The 21,558-nt window shown below is 39.7% G+C and overlaps 1 protein-coding gene and 2 long non-coding RNA genes across 8 annotated transcripts; 2 read left to right on the top strand and 1 right to left on the bottom strand.

The window, feature by feature from the left end:
* The first annotated feature begins 2,061 nt into the window (after positions 1 to 2,061).
* Positions 2,062 to 2,653, top strand: LOC125008360. The gene is made up of 2 exons (XR_007112877.1): positions 2,062 to 2,125; positions 2,202 to 2,653. It is a non-coding gene; the product is annotated as an uncharacterized LOC125008360 (long non-coding RNA).
* A 1,908-nt stretch (positions 2,654 to 4,561) lies between these two features.
* On the top strand, positions 4,562 to 7,540 carry LOC125007784. 4 transcript variants are annotated; one of them, XR_007112798.1, is made up of 4 exons: positions 4,562 to 4,738; positions 4,815 to 4,862; positions 4,961 to 5,071; positions 5,296 to 7,540. It is a non-coding gene; the product is annotated as an uncharacterized LOC125007784 (long non-coding RNA). The 4 variants fall into 4 exon arrangements; XR_007112797.1 differs by having other exon boundaries at positions 4,815 to 5,071; XR_007112796.1 differs by having other exon boundaries at positions 4,562 to 5,071; positions 5,296 to 6,770; positions 6,847 to 7,540.
* On the bottom strand, positions 6,891 to 21,280 carry kif3a (kinesin family member 3A). Of its 3 annotated transcripts, XM_047584585.1 has the most exons (19): positions 21,106 to 21,280; positions 20,420 to 20,693; positions 20,112 to 20,256; positions 19,244 to 19,328; positions 19,004 to 19,109; positions 18,602 to 18,741; positions 18,287 to 18,484; positions 17,509 to 17,683; positions 17,315 to 17,413; positions 16,556 to 16,633; positions 14,573 to 14,581; positions 13,930 to 14,086; positions 13,637 to 13,817; positions 13,282 to 13,392; positions 12,907 to 13,032; positions 9,866 to 9,919; positions 9,703 to 9,771; positions 9,467 to 9,597; positions 6,891 to 8,697 (listed from the first exon to the last, which is right to left on the bottom strand). In XM_047584585.1, exons 1-19 carry the CDS (start codon positions 21,109 to 21,111, stop codon positions 8,649 to 8,651), a joined length of 2,193 nt encoding a protein of 730 aa, XP_047440541.1. In that variant the 5' UTR covers positions 21,112 to 21,280; the 3' UTR covers positions 6,891 to 8,648. The 3 variants fall into 3 exon arrangements, with proteins under 3 accessions (XP_047440541.1, XP_047440542.1, XP_047440543.1); XM_047584586.1 differs by lacking the exon at positions 16,556 to 16,633 and having other exon boundaries at positions 7,722 to 8,697; XM_047584587.1 differs by lacking the exons at positions 14,573 to 14,581; positions 16,556 to 16,633 and having other exon boundaries at positions 7,722 to 8,697.
* Between the last annotated feature and the right edge of the window lie 278 nt (positions 21,281 to 21,558).

Genomic DNA, 21,558 nt, shown 5'->3' with positions numbered 1-21,558 from the left:
GTGAGAGTGTGTGAGGAGTTCAACTTTTCTGCTCAACCTTACAGCGCTGACTCAACATGTCTAGAAAAGACATGAGGAACTTATATGTTCAAATTCTTGTATTGATGATGGTTGTGATAGTCTACACATCATCACTGCACAAAATTGATAGACCGCTGTTGCACACGATGCTCAAGACAGTACAAGAAGTCCAAAAGCAGCCTAAAAAAGTGGTAAGAAAACTAATAACTGGATTTTGTTGAATGTGTTTTATGACATACTGACATTCTGTTCTTGACATTCTTGAAGCTAAGCATAGATGTGCCAATGATAACAGGAAACCAAACACCATGTCCGGTATGTTGGAAATCTTTTACATTTATTGATTTTACAGTGGTTTAAGACATCCGTCACTGTGTTGGACAACATTACTAACATTGGCTTTGACCTCACAGAAGAAGTTCTTCTGCTTGGCGGAAGCAGCTCTGAAAGAACCAACTCACAAGACGCTCTCTAATCTCACTCGCATCTTGCACCAGTACAACAAGGTAAAGAGGAGTTCATGTCTTACTTTGCAGGAGTTCTTTGCAGTTCCACACAAAACCAAAGCGTCATACAGTTTGCAATGGATCACAACATATCCTCTAATGTTAAATATGATATTTCATGTTAAAAAGGGTTTACATAAATTAAGATCTGTTGGCCTACATTGTTTTGTGAGTTTAAAATGTCAAAATGATTTCGTTTCAGGATGTCCAATGTCACCGTAGAACCACAGGCAAATATCCTCTACAACGATTTCTGGAACAAATTGAACAGTGTGCGAACTATGTCTTGCGCAAGAGGATCACATGAAGGATTATTTAACATATTTATTAGATGTCAGTTATTTATCACATAATTTAATATTTATTTTTCTATTTGTATTTATATTCCAATAAATGATTCAACAGTGGTTTGTGTTTGGCCAAGTGTTTGTTTTTTCTGCATATAATCTGCTAAGTTTTACTAATGCATCCTCGTTGTTGTGAGTAAAACTGTTCAGCAAACGAGTAACAACACAAGTTGAAGGGTGAAACTTTCCGAGACGAGCTCAACGTTTGTATGACAACAGCATCTTAGTTGTGTTCTTGTCATTTCAGTTCTGGCTGCAGCCACCCATCATAACCAGTAATATTTGCCTTTGGACAAATAGAAATGATGTGATAATGGAAAAGCACATACATATGCTACATACATAACATATTCACTTCAGTATAGGTCATTTGATTAGAAGCTTCTTTTTACATTGTCATTTCAGTGAAATACCTCACTAACAGCCAGCAGTTATATTATAGTTCACCTACTTTCTGAGATACTCAACCAATACATTTTCTCTCAAATGACTTTATAAGAACTACAATATAATTCTACACACAATATTTCATTCATTTTATTTGAAATAATTACTACTTACTATATTGTGTAAAAACAAGTGGACAGGCGTCGAGTTATAATAGTTGTCTGGTGGTCTTCTTAGCCAGAAGTAAACTCATATTGAAGCTGACAGGATTTTATTTTTTTTCTTCCTGTCACTCACATTTTCCCCTTCCTGTGGGTTAAGATAAAAATTGACTAAATATTTCCCCGTGTGCCTACACAACCCAGTCAGTTTGGCCTGTCATACAGGAGAGACACAGGTGCTCTAGTAACAATATAAATACAACTCATCATTATTAATGCAGCTACGTGTGGGAAAGACAATAAGGAAATCAGCATCATGGTGGTGCTGAAAAAAAATAAATAAAAAAAATTACACATCAGATATTAATACTGCAATTCTTGGTGGCAACTGTGGAGATAATGAATGACCAGATAATTTCTTAGGAAAAGATCAAATTTGATAATTGTCTGACGTATCTAAGCAGCGATTACAGTGGCGCTATAAGAAGCGACAGTAGTAAGACTGTGTAGGGAGTTCAACTTTTCTGCTCAACCTGACAGCACTGGCTCAACATGTCTTCCAAAGACGCGAAGAAGCTGCATTTTCAGTATCTGCTGCTGATGGGGATCGTGATGGTCTACGCAGCATCCAAAAGTAGACGAAACGGCGAGAACGCTTCTGACGAGGATTAGAAGCAACGCCAAAGATTTGACTGACAAAAATGTAAGAAATCTACTAACTGTATGTTGTTCAATGTGTTTTATGACATACTGACATTTTCATCTTGTCATTCTTGAAGCTAAGCATAGAAGTGCAAATGATAACAGAAAACCACACACCATGTCCGGTATGTTGGAAATCTTTTACATTTATTGATATTACAGTGGTTTAAGACATCTGTGACTGTGTTGGACAACATTACTAACAGTGTATTTGACCTCACAGAAGACGTTCTTCTGTTTGGCGGAGCAAGTTCTGGAGGAAGCAAAGAAAAACCATTCAAATATCACCGAAGATGTTGTCAATCTCACTCGCAGGCTGCATAGCTACAACCAGGTAAAGAGGAGTTCATGTATGTCAGCGAGTTGTTAGTAGGCTCACACCGAGCCAAAGCGTCAAATGATTTACAGTGAATCTAAACAGCATATCCTCTAATATTTAATACCATCTATAATGTTAAACAGGTTTTATGTAAATTTAGTCGTGTTTGGTATTTTTTGTGATCTTAAAATGTACATTTTCAAAATTAACTTTTTATTTATTTTTTTTCTTACTTCTTCAGATTAAGAATGTCACGTGTCGACTGAAAACAAATGGCTTTTATCTCATACGGGCATTTCTGGAAAAAATCCAATCTTGTGTAAACTACACCTTGAACCACGGTCATCCCAGAAGATGATGTGACAGACACCAGTTATTTATTGTCTAATGTAATATTTATTTTTTTACACATTGTATTTGTAAGTTTTATACTTATACATGAATAAATCATATGGGCATCTCAGACTTTTTTTTTTTTCCTTGATCAGCAATGCATCCTCATCATTACAAGTAACTTATGGGTTGAGAAACACGGTTAAAAATCAGCTGTTTCTGGCTGTAGCCTGCCGTCATGATCATCTATATAACCAACATATAGTCCTTATATGGTGTCTTCCCCTTTGACGCGTCAATACCAAAGTCAGTGTCAGCTTGATGGCACTATAAGTAGCAGTGAGAGTGTGTGAGGAGTTCAACTTTTCTGCTCAACCTGACAGCGCTGACTCAACGTGTCTAGAAAAGACATGAGGAACTTATATGTTCAAATTCTTGTATTGATGATGGTTGTGATGGTCTACACACCATCGCTGCAAAATACTGGTAGACCGCTGTTGCAAGAGATGCTCAACACAACGCAAGAAGCCACAAGACAGACTGAAAAAGTTGTAAGAAAACCACTAACTGCATGTTGTTGAATGCGTTTTATGACATACTGACATTCTTCTCTTGTCATCCTTGAAGCTACACATACATGTGACAATGATAACAGAAGACGACATATTACAGTGGTTTAAGACATCTGTGACTGTGTTGGACAACATTACTAACATTGACTTTGACCTCACAGAAGAAGTTCTTCTGCTTGGCGGAAGCAGCTCTGAATGAAACAACTCACAAGACGCTTTCTAATCTCACTCGCATCTTGCACCAGTACAACAAGGTAAAGAGGAGTTCATGTCTTTCTTTGCAGTTCTACACAAAACCAAAGCGTCATACAGTTTGCAATGGATCACAACATATCCTCTAATGTTAAATATGATATTTCATGTTAAAAAGGGTTTACATAAATTAAGATCTGTTGGGCTACATTGTTTTGTGAGTTTAAAATGTCAAAATGATTTCGTTTCACGGTGTCCGATGTCACCGTAGAACCACAGGCTGATATCATGTGCGACAATTTCTGAAACAAATTGAACGGTGTGCATGCTATGTCTTGCACAACAGCTGATCACATGAAGGATTATTTAACATATTTATTACATGTCAGTTATCTATCACGTAATTTAATATTTATTTTTCTATTTGTGTTTATAGTCCAATAAATGATTCAACAGTGGTTTGTGTTTGGCAAAGTGTTTGTTTTTTCTGCATATAATCTGCTAAGTTTTACTAATGCATCCTCGTCGTTGTGAGTAAAACTGTTCAGCAAACGAGTAACAACACAAGTTGAAGGGTGAAACTTTCCAAGACGAGCTCAACGTTTGTATGATAACAGCATCTTAGTTGTGTTCTTGTCATTTCAGTTCTGGCTGCAGCCACCCATCATAACCAGTAAAATTTGCCTTTGGACAAATAGAAATGATGTGATAATGGAAAAGCACATACATATGCTACACACATAACATATTCACTTCAGTATACGTCATTTGATTAGAAGCTTTTTTTTACATTGTCATTTCAGTGAAATACCTCACTAACAGCCAGCAGTTATATTATAGTGTAAAAAAAATAAAATAAAAAAAAACTTACCTGCAATACTTGGTTTTAACTTGGAGATAAGGAATGAACAGCGCATTTCTTAGTAATAGATCAAATTTGATAACAGTCTGACGTATCTAAGCAGTGGTTACAGTGGAGCTATAAGTAGCATCAGTAGTAAGACTGTGTAGGGAGTTCAACTTTTTCTGCTCAACCTGACAGCACTGGCTCAAGATGTCTTCCAAAGATGCGAAAAAGCTACATGTTAAGTATCTTCTGCTGATGGTGATGGTCTACGCAGCATCGCAACCAGACGAAAAGGAGAGAACGCTTCTCAAGATGATTGGAAATGAAGCCAAAGATTTGACTGACAAAAATGTAAGAAATCTACTAACTGCATGTTGTTGAATGTGTTTTATGACATACTGACATTTTCATCTTGTCATTCTTGAAGCTAAGCATAGATGTGCGAATGATAACAGGAAACCAAACACCATGTCCGGTATGTTGGAAATCTTTTACATTTATTGATATTACAGTGGTTTAAGACATCTGTGACTGTGTTGGACAACATTACTAACAGTGGATTTGACCTCACAGAAGAACTTCTTCTGCTTGGCGGAGCAAGTTCTGGAGGAAGCAAAGAAAAAACATCCAAATATCACCGAAGATGTTGACTATCTCTATCGCAACCTGTGTAGCTACAACAAGGTAAAGAGGAGTTCATGTATGTCAGCGAGTTGTTTGTAGGCTCACACCGAGCCAAAGCGTCAAATGATTTACAGTGAATCTAAATAGCATATCCTCTAATATTTAATACCATCTATAATGTTAAACAGGTTTCATGTAAATTTAGTCGTGTTTGGTATTTTTTGTGATCTTAAAATGTGCATTTTCAAAATTAACTTTTTATTTTTTTTTTCTTACTTCTTCAGATTAAGAATGTCACGTGTCACCTGAAAACAAATGGATTTTATCACATACAGACATTTCTGGAAAAAATCCAATGTTGTGTAAACTACACCTTGAACCACGGTCATCCCAGAAGATGATGTGACAGACACCAGTTATTTATTGTCTAATGTAATATTTATTTTCTTACACGTTGTTTTTGCAGGTTTCATACTTATGCATAAATAAATCATATGGGCATCTCAGATCTTTTTTTTTTCCTTCATCAGCAATGCATCCTCATCATTACAAGTTACATTAATTAGTTTCTGGGTTTAGAGATGCAGTTAAAAATCAGCCGTTTCTGGCTGTAGCCTGCATCCTGATCATCTATATAACCATGGTGGCTTCTCCTTTGACGCGTCAATACCAAAGTCACAGTGTCAGCTTGATGGCACTATAAGTAGCAGTGAGAGAGTGTGAGGAGTTCAACTTTCCTGCTCAACCTGAGGGCGCTGACCCAACGTGTCTAGAAAAGACATGAGGAACTTATATGTTCAAATTCTTGTATTGATGATGGTTGTGATGGTCTACACACCATCGCTGCAAAATACTGGTAGACCACTGTTGCACACGATGCTCAACACAGCGCAAGAAGCCACAAGACAGACTGAAAAAGTTGTAAGAAAACCACTAACTGCATGTTGTTGAATGTGTTTTATGACACATAAAATATATTGTGATATACTGGATACATTTTCTCTCAAATGACTTTATAAGAACTACAACATAATTCTATACACGATATTTCATTCATTTTATTTGAAATAATCACATCTTACTGTGTTCTGTAAAAAACAAGTGGACAGGCGTCGAGTTACAAAAGCTGTCAAACTAACGCATAGTGAAGCTGACAGGGTTTTATTTTTTTTCTTCCTGTCACACACATTTTCCCCTTCCTTCCTAATGTGTGTGTTAAGTTAAAAATTGATTACATATTTCCCCGTGTGCCTACACAACCAAGTCAGTTTGGCCTGTCATACAGGAGAGACACAGGTGCTCCAGTAAAATTAGAAATACAACTCATCATTATTAATGCAGCTATGTGTGGGAAAGACAATAAGGAAATCAGCATCATGGTGGCTTCAAAAAAAAAAAAATTACACATCAGATATTAATACTGGGTAATGACCTGCAATTCTTGGTGGCAACTCTGGAGATAATGAATGACCAGATAATTTCTTAGTAAAAGATCAAATTTGATAACAGTCTGACGTATCTAAGCAGTGGTTACAGTGGCGCTATAAGTAGCATCAGTAGTAAGACTGTGTAGGGAGTTCAACTTTTCTGCTCAACCTGACAGCACTGGCTCAAGATGTCTTCCAAAGACGCGAAGAAGCTACATGTTCGGTATCTGCTGCTGATGGTGATCGTGATGGTCTGCGCAGCATCAGACGAAAAGGAGAAAAAGCTTCTCAAGACGATTGGAAAAGAAGCCAAAGATTTGACTGAGAAAAATGTAAGAAATCTACTAACTGCATGTTGTCGAATGTGTTTTATGACATACTGACATTTTCATCTTGTCATTCTTGAAGCTAAGCATAGATGTGCGAATGATAACAGGAAACCACACACCATGTCCGGTATGTTGGAAATCTTTTACATTTATTGATATTACAGTGGTTTAAGACATCTGTGACTGTGTTGGACAACATTACTAACAGTGGATTTGACCTCACAGAAGAACTTCTTCTGCTTGGCGGAGCAAGTTCTGGAGGAAGCAAAGAAAAAACATCCAAATATCCCCACAGATGTTGGCAATCTCTCTCACGGGCTGCATAGCTACAACAAGGTAAAGGGGAGTTCATGTATGTCAGCGAGTTGTTTGTAGGCTCACACCGAGCCAAAGCGTCAAATGATTTACAGTGAATCTAAACGGCATATCCTCTAATATTTAATACCATCTATAATGTTAAACAGGTTTTATGTAAATTTAGTCGTGTTTGGTATTTTTTGTGATCTTAAAATGTGCATTTTCAAAATTAACTTTTTTTTTTCTTACTTCTTCAGATTAAGAATGTCACGTGTCACCTGAAAACAAGTGGCTTTTATCCCATACGGGCATTTCTGGAAAAAATCCAATCTTGTGTAACCTACACCTTGAACCACGGTCATCCCAGAAGATGATGTGACAGACATCAGCTTTTATTGTCTAATGTAACATTTATTGTCTCACACATTGTTTTTGTAGGTTTCATACTTGCATAAATAAATCATATGGGCATCTCAGATCTTTTTTTTGTCCTTCATCAGCAATGCATCCTCATCATTACAAGTTACATCAATTAGTTTCTGGGTTTAGAGATGCAGTTAAAAATCAGCCGTTTCTGGCCGTAGCCTGCATCCTGATCATCTATATAACAACCGGATTGATTTAATAATGGACCACAAATTGAGAACAAGAAGAATGTGAGATAAAACATGTAAAATAATTTAATAAATAAAATCTGAAGGTGTGGTGGATGTAAACATTTGACATACATTACGATAAAAAATAAAAGGGAGTTTGCCTCCACTACATAACATTTCCACAAAAAAAAATCATAGTAGTGCATTATACTAAGGTACACTGTACTGCATGGATTTTCCTAATATAACACAAAGTGTCCCGATGATTTACTTAGGTTAGCAAATGGCACTAACGTAAGAGCGTAAGCTGGCATGCACGCCAATATGCTTCTGACCTAAAGGAAAGAGTATAAAGCACTTTTTACTTTAATCCTTTAATTCACTAAATTTGACTTCTGTTTTCAACTTGATTTCTTGCGTTCCTCAGACAGAATCACTAAGGCTCTTGCTTCTTTTAAGAGTAGAATAATCTGGTGTCATTTTAGTGAAAATGCACCCACATTTAGAATTTAACAAAAACAGAAGCCACAAGTTACATACACTCAGAAAATCTTCGAAGATAGTGATGTTTTGTAATTTGTCGTCCATGCCTCCGATTCTACTTTCAGCATCCTGACAAATCTGCACTTTCATTGATTGTTGGTCATTGCCAAAATGTTGCAAAGCTGTCTGTGAAATATTCTCACGGTAGCGTTTTTCCTTAGCTAGTGGTTGTTCATTGCAAACTGCTCCTGCAAAACGTGAAATGTGTAACGCAACATTAAAATATCAGACAATGTGAAAACAGTCTCACACTACAGTACATATAACAGGTCCTCTTAGCCAAGAGGTCTTAATCCTATCACAGGTGCAGCTTCTTTACATTTAAGACCTTACCAGCTATACAGTGAATGCAGATCATCTTTTAAATAATTGTCGGCCATAAACTGGATTACTGACTTCTTTTAGGTATCATGAAAGTTGCAATGTCGGTTTCACGTCGCCGTCATCACTGCAGAAGGGATTCGATCACAGCGTCTGGCTTTGTAGATCTTTTCCTGTTTGGAGATGAACACATGATAACTCTTATCAAAACTTTCAGAGCTTTCAGCCTCGGCATTTCTCAGAAAAGCAGAATATCACGATAACGGCAAATACCGGCAAGTTTCTGCTCACAAACCAGAAGATTATCAACGGGGCTAATTATACACTTGGATCCACACATTTGAGTCTTCAACCGTGTTTTCGTGTAGTCTATCTCGACCGCAAATCAAAAACGTTTTTATAAACAAGCAGAGATGACCGTACCAAAACATTTTTATTAGCAATTACAGTTTCAGATAAACTGCTAAGAAGGATTGCAATCATCTTTTCACATTTCAGGAGAATCACATTCAGATATGAAGGAAAAAAACAAACGAAATTTAAATCTGACGGTCGTCGCAAACCCTCTCAGGTGGTTACAAAGCACTGCGGATGTTCAAAAGACATCAATACATCTCCGGAGCTCAACCCCTGTCCTTACTCTAGCATTAGCCGTTAACGTAAGGAAGCCAAAAAATGGTCTATGAAGGTGGGCAGTTACACAATTGGCCCCCGTGATAACGTCTACATTGAAATTCCACCGAAACCAGCTATCTCTCTCTCCTCCTCGTCACCTGATTACCTACAGCACGGAAATAGCTTGTAATTTTAACACACTGTCATATCACCCACTGGATTCCTGACCACTAAATGATCTGTGTGCATGAGGGGGCAACACGAAAGAAATCACGGTGACTGTGCATTAAATCTGCTGCCTGTTGTCCGCATAGGAGATATTTTTACCTTCGCCCGGTCTTGGGTCGGCCACTTTTGCTGCTCTTGGAGGTTCTGGGCCTCTCGAGTTTCATCAGTGACTGCCGCATGCTCTCCTCTGTGTAGGCTAAATACACGTGGGACAGATCGACCTCGAATGGCTGCAACAAAAACAGAGGGAGGTCATCGCCACGGCGTCCGTGAAAGAACAGAGTAAAATCGTCTAGAGTCATCAAGTCAAACATGTTCACTTCAAACAGGCTCACATCTTTTTCTTTCTTGTCCGGAGCGGGGGTCTGTTTTCTCATATTGTTGCCGGTGTAAGCCACACATTTCTGAAAAGCGCAAGAAGAAAGCAGATAAAGAACCCATAACTCGGGAGTTGTACGTTTTTAAATGGCACGGCAAAAGCACAGCTATTGAGCTCACCAGCTGCCACTCTCCAATGTCTTCGTTCCAGTGCACGTAATTCTCTATCATCTCCTGCAAGGACACGAGGATAAACAGTTCAGTGAGGCTCCTCACCACAAATACTAACAACGTGACACGATGCGAACGATATAATGGACGAAACTGTGAATTTCTCACGTCGATGAATACAGTATCTATATTTGTCTGCAACAATAATCACGTAACTGATATAGATCGTCAGTGAATCACGCTGCTTTTCTGTGCAGGGATTGTGCTGGGTATATTACATAGTTGTTAAAGTAGTGCAGCACAGTGTTTCTGGTGATGCATATAAACAGGATTAACAGTTCCAAACAAAATAAATAAATAAATAAAAATCAGTTAATGAGTCAATGAATCAGTTACTGACCAGGCTATCTATGGTCAACTGGATCAGTAACGGCCAAAATGAAAGGCAATGAAAATCTTATCTGGGGAAATTATTGTGTTTGAACGTGAAAAGTGACATGGCTGCAGCAGTCTCTGATTCTCTTACTCACGATGACAGATAAGTGTACTCAACATTCAGGAAGTGGCTTTTCATTTCAGTCAGTGCTTATGTTTACTGACAAGTCGGCCGTTGCCAGCTTACGCAACTCTTCGTGGGGCGAGGGACCATATATGGGAACGGTGGCACACATTTTAAATTGCATCCCTGTGCCTCTCAGTGAGGTTTAGATGCACGTGGTTTTCATTCCATCAGTATCCATATCGGAGAAGATCGAGGAAACATCCTCAGGTCAAATCCTTGTAAGATGTGGTCTTCAAGGTCCACTTCTGCATGAGCACTGAGTGTAACTGCTTTGTTGGTATAACACGAAGAGGAGGTCTGATGTTATCTCATGTGATAATGTTGACAAATGCCCGAATCAGCACTTATGTTATAATGGTCTAAATATGTGTCTACATTTGTTTACCACTTAAGGGCATGGAACTATATATGATAAATTCCTTAATCTTGATTTTTTTTAATTTAAAAAATTAAAAAAATTCACAAAAGTAAAGAAGTCTTATTATGTCCTACAACACTCTAGGGTTGAAATGTAAAATTTCCAAGTATTTCAAGGAGTGCCATTTAAAGGGTTAAACATTTAGGTACAGTTAGTCACCTCCTTTTCAAGGGACCAAAAGTAATTGGACAACCGACTCAGAAGCTCTTACATGGGCTGCGTGGGCTATTCCTGATTCCTGATTAATCCTTCATCATTTAAGAAGGTTAAAGATCTGGAGTTGAGTCCAGGTGTGGCATTTGCATTTGGAAGCTGTTGTGGTGAAACCCGCAACGTGCAGTCAAGCGAGATCTTTCTGAAGATCTGGAGTGTCCAAATCAACAGTTTTGCAGATTCTGAGAAAAGAAAAGCCCACTGGTGACCTCGGGAACTCGAAAAGGCCCGGATGTTCATGCTAGACAGTGGTGGATGATCGTAGGGCCCTTTCCATTGTGAAGCAAAAGACTTCACAACATCCACCAAAGTGAGGAACACTCCAGGAAGTAGGTCTACCATAAACAGAAGACTCTGTGAGAGTAAATGCAGACGGTTCACCACAAGGTGCAAACCATCAATCAACCTCAAAAATAGAAAGGTGCCAAAAAAAAAAAGAAGAAGCATTCTTTGCACAGATGAAACTAAGATCAACGTGTACCAGAATGATTGGAAAAAGAAAGTATGCGGAAGGCTTGGAACAGCTAATGATCCAAAGCACACCACATATTCTGTATAACATGGTGGACGCAATGCGATGGCATGGGCTTCCAACAACGCTGGATCACTAGTGTTTATAAATTCTAAAACACATGGGGATATACTTTCTGCTTGGATTCAGACAAATGCACTACAATTTATGGACAATGACCCAAAACATACAGCAATAGCAACCCAGTAGTTTTGTGGTGCTAAGAAGTGGAATATTCTGCACTGGCCAAGTCAATCACCAGATCTCAACCTGATCGAGCTGCAAAAAAAACATAGGGAAGAAAGACTAACAAACACACAACAGCTGAAGACAGCTGCAGCAAAGGCCGGGCAAAGCATCACAATGGAGGAAACCCAGCGTTTGGTGAAGTCCATGGGTCAGGCAAAGGATTCTCAACAAAGTATTAAAAATCAGCATTTTGCTTACGGTAATGTTAATTTGTCCAATTACTTTTGAGCCCCTGAAATGAGAAGACTTTTAAAGACTGCATAACAATGGTTGGTTATTTTTTTGAAGAGCGTTTACCATTGCACCACAGAGAGCATGATTTTAACTTGTGAATATATGGTGTGGTACGCCAGCTGCACTGCGGCAGAGAAAAAACAGCTTCAGCGTGCCATCAAGATGAATTCTACAAGTTCATTTCCCTCCACTCATTTGAATAGCTTCTTCAGTTCTAGTCTCCCACTAGACTCAAAACTGAAGAAGCCATGATTCTACAAGTCCACTTGCCCTTATTCAACACCTTTTGGGTTAACCCCCTGTTTCAAATGCCATCATAATATCTATCTATCTATCTATCTATCTATCTATCTATCTATCTATCTATCTATATATATATACATATATGTGTGTGTGTGTGTATGTTTGTGTGTGTTTGGGCCTATATATTTTTACAATATATTATTACTTTTAAACACCTGACCACAAACTGTTACTTGAGATAGCTACCAAGTAAACTTTGTGGTAATCAAATTAATGACGATTCTGTTCTACAGAAAGTGAGAGAATGACTATGAGTTTCTAACCTTCTTTCCGACCACAGTGATGCAGATACTTCAGTTTAGATCGAGTTGCGACTACTACTAAATCACATCACCGACTACAGTGCATGGCACGGCAGTAGGCACTATGATAGTATTTTAATCTTGGAAATATTGCGTTTATTTTGTTTTCATTTGTTGTTTAATTTCAGATCTAATATGGTGGTATGTAGAGTCCAAATCATAAATTTTGTGTCACTGGCCAAATATATATGGGCCTAACTGTATGCAAATAAGTCTCAGACCAGACATACAATCAAATATGCCTGTTAAAGGACGGACCTGGTATTCCTGAGGAATGAAGTTGTCTATGATGAGCATCTGGAGCCGGAGTTCTCGGCTCAGCTGGCGGATGTTCTCCAGGAGACCCTCGATCTCTCTGTGATGCTCTTGCTGTAGATCTGCCATCTTACAAACCACAACACAACAAGCAGACCGGATTAATTACCGTCTTCCCAGGAATCTTTAAATAGTTTTAACTAGATATTTGATTCAATTTTGTCAATAAATTATGTGTACTATAAAGAAATAGCGTGATGTGTGTATTACTCAGTCTCGTTAAGAGTTTAATATCTTTTGTTTTGGGAACATTGTCCCACTCATCTTTGCAAAAAAGTTTATTGAAAAACATCCAGTGATTCTTTTTATGATACTTACTTCTGATTTGGCCGCCATGAGCATGGTCCACACTTTCTTCAGCTTCTTGGTCTTTCCTTGGGCCTCTTCTTGCAGGCTAGTGTACTTCTCTTCTATGTCCAGGCGTTCTTGCTGTTTTAAAAGGGAACTTATGCAATTGTTTCCATATCTCCTGAAAGTATCACTTTTGTATTCAACATACACACAAAGAAAGTGAGAGGGTGCCTAAGGTCTTTCTCCTCTTCTCTTCTAACCTTATTTTACACCACAATGATCCCGATACTTCAGTTTAGATTGAACTGCGATATCTGCTACTAAATCACATCACCGACTACAGAGTCGCTGCATGGCAGGAGACACCATCCAGTTATCGTACCTCTTTCTCCTCCAACTCTTTACGCAGCTGCTCCGCCCTCCTGCGACGTTCTTCAAGTTCATTGTTGGACTCCTGCAAGAGCTTCTCCTGCTCCTCAGCCTTGGCCAGGAGGTCCACCCCGCCCACAATCACCTTCTTCTCTAAGGCCGACAGTTTCTCCAGCAGGAGGTGATGCTCCTGCCTGAGGAGAGGTATGCAAGTCATGAAATGAGTGGTTCTGATACATGACTCATGAATGTCGTGTGCTACCAAGCGTTAATCTGATGTGTTTTGTTTCATTTTCATGGACTCACTGGGCTTTAAGAAGGTCCTTCTCCCTCTTCTCCAGCTCTGCCCTCGCCTTGTTCCTCTCCTCCTCCTCCATGTCCAGCTTGGCCTCCAACGCCTTTCGTTCCTCTTCAATCTTCGCCTGCATTTCCACCATCTTGTCTGGGGAAACCTTCTTCCTTCCTGAGCAGAGACACACAGGGTACCACACCATCAGTGACAGGCTGTTTATAATGCATCTCCTCACACCACATACTTGTCACTATATGTGCATATACTCATTTATATACAGATTAAGATACAGGTATTGGTTTTAATTATTAGTATTATTTAAACTGTGCAGTTTGGTGCAGTTTCATGAATTTAAAGAACAGCAGTTGGTCTTCTGAAGAAGTCCTGACTTGGTAATGCACAGTATTAAATAATTATTGTTAGTGTAAACAAAAAATTTTAAATGAGGGGAAACTATATTAAATGAGGATTGTTGTTACACAATAAATCATGTCAGAGTGGTTACAAAAGTGTGGAACACGGGTGGCAATTAAACATGGACAGACAAAATGGCTGCCAGTTAGTCAGAGTTAGTGAACGGGGGCCATTTTGATCATTTATGTGAGTTAAGACACTGGTGCTACAGGATAGCAGGACCATATAGATTCTTACACCAACCTCTCTCCTCTTGAATAAAGAGGCGTAAAGCAAGTCAGACAGGCATCATACGCACCAGGAGGAGGAGAGAGAGAAAGAGCAACACATCGTTACAGAGTGATCTCAAAAGTCTTATGACTCTACAGAGCGGAAAAACAAATATGGGGCAGGGAGTGGGAAGGTAAAACAGTAAATAGAGAGACCATTTTCAGTAACAGTGCCGAAATGTCATTCAGACATGAAACCAAAAAGATGCAACATGACGTGAGCGATTAGCATCTTTAGGTTAAGGGGTTAAAGGTCACAACAAAGCCTGTCAGATGTGCGGGTTGAAACTGGGGAAATGATTTTCTCATGCAGAAAGAATCTAGGACGCGGCAGCTGTGATCGTTCATGTAATGCAACAGCACTTCAAATGGCGTCAATACTTAAGAGGGATCGGTTCAACCAGGAAGCTAAATTACATGTATCCTGAAAAAAAAAAAAAAAAAAAAAAAACTCATCGGCTCTGCCACACCAGTAACATTTTCATGTAAATTCAAACAGTGTTTGGGACATGAAAAGTGTGGCAGTGGAGGGTGCTGGGAGTTGACAGCGGTGGCAAAGACACAAGGATAGTTATAAAGCCCATTTCACACATGTACTATAAAATTCACTCTTGCACGGTTCAACATCATCACACATGAAGTCAATAACATTGACCATCTTGCAACGAGTCAACGTTCTGCTGGTAAACGTTTAGTCCTGGCGTTCACGTGGATGTTACTTAGACACGTACCGCCCACCTAGACCAGACCAGAAACCCCCACCCCATAGCAATGACACTCCTTGATGGCAGCAACCATCTTCAGCAGGATGCAGCCTGACACGGACGCACAACAACGCTTTAGGAACGACTCAAACAACATGAAAAACAGCAGAAGGTTTTGACCTGGGATTACACAACTCATAGGACCCAAAGGCCCCCACTGACAACATCCTGTTTCCAGACATCACACTGTTTTTGGAGGCACAAGGGGCAATATTAGGAAGGTAGTCACGATGTTAATGCCTGGTCGGTGTATATATTCAACGCAGTCCGCATTTGGAGCAGACAGAGAACGATGGCGTGATGCATGGAAAACAACAAAAAACATGGATGACATCAAATGGCAGTTCTGGTGGATAAATTCTGACTGCACACTTCCGAGTTCCACGTTAAATTTAAAGTGTCGAGCACTTTAATGCTCTCTAAGCATGTTCAAGGTTAAGACAAGGCACCCACTTTACAAAGGAAACACTACTAATGACTGTACTACACAAGACATCAAAGCATCAGGAAATCCCCCACAGAAATCCACCTATATAAATGGCACCAAAAAAACAAGTCACCACGTCTTGTGGTTGGATGCTTTCGTAAAGTGAGGTTACAATTCACATCCTGTGTGTCCAGATGTGTTTCGGAGGAATTCACGAAAAAAAGGTATTACAGGATATTGGGATGTCCTAGATGTGCAACAGTATCGCAGGTACCGACAACATGATGCGACCTTTGATCACCAAATTCATACAATTTCATCATCAGCTCTAAAAAAAAACTCCAACGGAGACACTGTGTTCACGAGAAGCATGACAGAGAATGGCTGTCAGCAGCACAGAAATATAAAAGTGCTGTTCTCTGTGTCCCCCGACAGCCCCCGTTTGAGGCTATAATCCTTAATGCAGTGGCACCGGTTTGAATCAAGTCTGCACCCTTTGCTGTGGGTGGTCAGTCCTCTCTTTCTTATGTTCTATCCCTTCCCACCAACCTATAAAAACAAATGCACGCAAAACCCCATAAATAGTGTTCTAATCAAACATGTCATCAGCCAATGCACTCACCACTTTTCAACATTTTTGATGGCAAGGAACGGCAAACGCGTTGCCTTTGCTCCTGTCTAAAAAATATTTAAGTGGTTACATGTGTGAAAAGGGCTTAAATTTGTGGGCAGGTGGGTTGGTGAGCAGACTGCTGCTCCAACTCACTAGTCTGCGGTCTGTCTTCAGTGAGTGACGGCACCAAGGGGGTGCAGGCAAATTTTGAACTACTACTGCGGCTTTTATCTGGAAAAGAAGCACAGAAAGCACCTCACAAAAGAAAGGCCACGGTGTGAAATGAAGTGTGAAATAATCAGCAGCAGAGATGCTTTTGGCTTGCAGTTCAAGGCAAATTGTTTGTGCTTTATGTGGGTCAAATGAGGCCGCTGTGGTTGGATATACATGCACAACAGATAGAGGTAGATAAAGAAGTAGATCACCATACTCAGGTCTATGATATTATATGCATTATATCAACTAGCTGTTACAAAAGCACTAAAAGAATAATGACAACTGGATAATATAAAGAGTGATCAATTTACACGGCGGTACCTCCCAGGATGACGTCTGTTGCCATGGCTACATACTGTGAATCATCTTTGTCCATTTACATTTAGTACCATCCATATTTAAAAGCAGAAGGTGTCAATACCAGGGAAACTCCTAAATGAGCACAGTATAATGTTTATGGGAGCGTGCTTGTGAGAGAGTAAAGCTCAGCTGGTAAACCACCTTCAGCGCGATCACTATCTGAGGAAGTGAATGCTGACTCAATACAATCATCATACTGATAATAGACATGATATGCACAAATTATATGTGTCAAACACTATTTACCAAACCACATGTTAAACTGCCACAATGCATTTTCAGCCGTAGTGAGTGCATCTTTCACAAACCCTATGGTTATTAATCAAAAACGCGTACCTCTTCTTCTCCTGCGTCCTTCTCCTGCCTCCCCGACTTCGTCGTCACCTTCGTCCATCTCCTCTGACCCGCTGCCCTCTGAGCCAGAGATCTCTTCACCTACGATTGTACAAAGCGACATTTACAAAAGCCCTGCTGCAAAATGCATGCAACCCCAGGAGAATCCTTAGCGCCTCGGTGTCTGGTTTCCTTACCTTCTTCCAGTTTCTTCTTCAGATCCTCAATCTCCTTCTGAAACTGGCGCAGCAGGGCATCCTTGGGATCTTCGTTGATTCTGGCTTTGTTTTTGATGTTCTTAGCCCTGTTAGCATAGCGCAAAGTACTGATGGTCTCATCGTAGTTGTAGTCTGCGGGGCCGATGTTTGCGCACTGGTGGGGAGACACATTTTAAAAAGTGATCAAAAAACTGTCTACTGCTAAATGCCAACAATGAATATTGTGAAATGCCTAGCAAATGTGCATGCTTTTTCATTGAAAACGGTCCGTTTGACAAGGTAGTGCTACTCATTTGGGCTAAAGAAAAACACAATAAAACCCTGGTGCAGGCTGTTTGTGGTCTGAAAACAAACGGTTCAACCGCAGCACTTTGTGATGGTATATTTGTGATTTTAGCAGGAAAACGGCAGCTTAAACACTAATAAATCTGTCGTTTGTGAACAGTTTTTGATGAATCTGTGTGCGGCAAAGCGGTAAAGTGGTTAAACTGATGCCTCAATATTCTAACTCACTGTGCTTGCATGGATTTTCTCCCACAGTCCAAAAGACATACTCATTAAATAGGTGATTAGAACTGGTGATTCTAAATTGGCTGTAGGTGTGTGAGCGTGATTGGTTGTGTCTTTCTGTGATAGCCCTGTGTTAGACTGGCGACATGACTAGGGTGTATCCCGCCTCTGGCCCAGTGAGACCCTCTCCCCATGGTTAACAAGTATTTTCAACACCAGCACAAAGGTTTCTAAACTTCAACTGTACCATCATCGTCTTGGAGTTTCCTCCGAGTGAATCTTGAAGCAGACGGGTGAGTTTTGAGTTTCTGTAAGGAACGTGTGTGCTCTTGCCATCCACCAGGGCAGAGATGACGTTGCCCAGCGTGGAGAGGGAGAGATTGATCTTAGTCGCCTCCTTTAAACGCTGACCTGTGGCTCCGGTCTTGCCCTGTCTTTCCGAACCCTGTAGGTAGCAAGCGAATTAGTTGTGCTGAGGCAGCTCATAAGCGATGAGGCATATCTGCTGTGGCATCACTGTCATCTCATTTTCAAGGTAGTTTACTTTATCTCAGATACGTACCGCCAGATCAACCAGATGCAGTTTTCCCATGCGCACATGCTGGTTTCCATCCACACCCTTCTCACTGCACTCGATGGTGATGGTGAAAATAGCATGAGAACGGGAGCTGTGCTCATTCATGTTTGTGGCACCAACAGACCCTAAACAAAACAAGGTGACACTTGATCGGGCGGCAAAACTGTGAGGGCATTCAGAAAATGTTTTAAACGAGCCATAAAAATAGACAGTGAAGTGACTATCTTTCTAATTTCTAAAATTTCATTCAGCATGCAGATTGCTTAACCCCCTGCAGGATTCACACATTTCTTATTATAGCAAAACCGGAATTCCTGATTTCAAAGAAAGAAGACAAACCACACGTTGATCTATTTCCATCTTACTGCTGTCAGTTATTCTGCTTACGGTTTTTGTGGCCGAGTGTCATAATTCGGTCCATATCATCAGCGTTGTTCACAACGTAACCAGAAAGGTCTTTGATGTAAACACCTACATCCGGCCTTTCTTTCACCTGTCACACAAAAAAAGACATTTATCATGGAAAACTACTGTGTAGGTCTACCTAAGCTATCATCCTGAAGATGACTGTGATGCCCTTTATGACAATTCTACTAAATTAGTCATCGAATGTAATTACTCTTTTACCTCAAGCCTCTGCATCTGGTCTTTTCCCAACAAGTCACGCACTTCTTCATTGTAAATTTCCAGGTAGGAAACGCGAACTAAAAATCTGTGGAAGGTAAAAGCATTTAAAAGTGAGATAAATGCTTTGTTCATATGAAGTCTCAATTAGAAAAAGCATAATTTAAAAACGTAGAAACAGTGTAATACTCTAAAAAAAACAAACAAAAAAAACCCACTCCCTTAAATTTTATAATCCATTTCACAGATGGACAATGTGTCCTTAAAATACTATTTCCAAATTATTGGCATTTTTAAATCTTGCATTTTCCAATAATGTGTTTCTACGTACTTGTTTTTATTAAGCTTTTTATTATTATTATTCATGCTTTTATTTTGCTTATTTGTATTAGAATAGAATAGAAAATCCTTATTAGGCTTTTGATTAGTATTCATGCTTTTATTTTGCTTATTTGTATTAGAATAGAATAGAAAATACTTTATTTGTCCCTCAATGGGGAGAATGCAGTTTGCAAGAGTATACATAGGGGCAGAAAAGTAACTAGAATAAAAAGTGTGTAAAAGATAATTAATAAGATAAAAACACAACAGAATAAACAATATACAAGTATTGGTATACATACAAAACGTATTGAAATGCAACAAAAGTAATTGATAAGACATTTTAGGAATTTTACATACATGTTTAGATCATGTTATGCATGAATTGTGCTATATAACTTATCTTATTAAAATTACCATTAAAATGTATTAATATTAATAAATCTGCACACACTCCCACAACATATAACATGGTCAATAGTATTTATCTAGTTTGTGATATTCACAACGATAGTAGTGATCATGCAGTAGTGACTGAGTGCTCTCCTACCTGGTGTCGCCCTCTGCCTTGGCGATGTGACCAAAAATATGAGCGAAGGAATTTGGGATTATCCCGCGGAGCTCTGGCACTGCTCTTACACCCTCCATGGTAAATGTTTTTCCTGTGCCAGTTTGTCCATATGCAAAAATCGTTCCTGAAATGGACAGTGAATAATAAAACAAAATTGCATCATCAGTGGAAACACATAATGGGAAACGAGAGATGAATGTTACTGTTGGTTGAAAGTCTGTTATCATCAAATATGAAATGATGATTTATTAGTGAAGTAAGTGACGGTGTAGTCACATTGAATGTACCATTGTATCCCTCTAACACTGAGTCGACGATGGGGCGGGCTGTGAGATTGTACACATCCAACTGTTTACTCTCTTGTCCGAACACGGTGTCAAATGTGAAGGTCTTAGGGGGCTCGTGGGGGGTCTCCAGCTTGTTCACCGTTATGGTCCCTCGGATCTCGTCCACTAGGACAGCCTGTTTGTGGCCCATCATCTTCTCTTTCTGGTTGAGAGGACGACATCTCACCACAACCTTAACGTTATCGCTGACCTCCGGTTTGTCATGTTTATTGCTCTGGGGGGGAAAGGACCATAATAAGAGACCATTGTGTCACAGGGTATGGGTTTCATGCAGTGTATAGCCAGTGTTTCTATTCACTGTTGTGGACCTACAGGCAGAGTTGTCATGCTGTTAATTAAACCAAGCCAACAGTGCAGCTAGGTAAGCTAAGGTTAGCATTACTGCTTTGAACGTTTGTTTGGTTGCTAGGCGACAATCAAGCAAACGCCATTATCATTAACATTAGGCAACACAAGCGGGCATCTAATTTAAGGTGTCCCGTAAAACCTAACATCTGTGGCGACTACAATTTCCCAGCAACCTACGTCAGTGGGAAATGGCAAGCTAACAATGCTAACCGGTTAGCATCACATCAGCAGAGGAAGGGAGGTACCCAACAAAAATGCAAACAGGCGTGGCGACTTACCGGCATGGCGAGACCACACAAAGGCAATTATAATGTATGTATGATCAAATAAAATGTTTCTAAGGCTTTGTTCATTTGATTAAAGGCAAGCAGAAGAATTAAAATGTCAGCGGTGTGTCCATATCATCAAAGGCTCACATCCGATAGCCTGTTGTCAGGGCTGCGCTGGTGTGCGCATGCGCCGCAGGGGACGGTGCAGCGCATACTGGTTAGTGCTGCACTGGTTTAGTAAATAGCGCCATTGTTCATGTATTTAATTGGAGGGGGTTTCATTTCTAGGCAATGGAAGTGCATGTGATGGACATAAGTGGATCATGCCGTTAATGAGCCACATGAAAAAACAAAACAAAAGCGAAACAATTAATAAATACTGTTCTCCATTCTGTGTATGACATCCCTCTCATTGGGCTTCCCATGATATATATGTGATATATGATATATATGACACTTCAA

The sequence above is a fragment of the Mugil cephalus genome, chromosome 5, assembly GCF_022458985.1.
Source record: "Mugil cephalus isolate CIBA_MC_2020 chromosome 5, CIBA_Mcephalus_1.1, whole genome shotgun sequence".
Classification (NCBI taxonomy): domain Eukaryota; kingdom Metazoa; phylum Chordata; class Actinopteri; order Mugiliformes; family Mugilidae; genus Mugil; species Mugil cephalus.
Note: the sequence above shows the minus strand (reverse complement) of the source record. Positions and strands in the feature narration are given on the sequence as shown.

Excerpts from the sequence above, each read along its gene's own strand:
- kif3a (XM_047584585.1), bottom strand. Across the intron at positions 20,257-20,419 it reads AGTGTTAGAGGGATACAATG|GAACGATTTTTGCATATGGA; the intron begins GTACATTCAATG and ends TGTCCATTTCAG. Across the intron at positions 13,393-13,636 it reads AAGAGTTGGAGGAGAAAGAG|CAAGAACGCCTGGACATAGA; the intron begins GTACGATAACTG and ends CTTTTAAAACAG.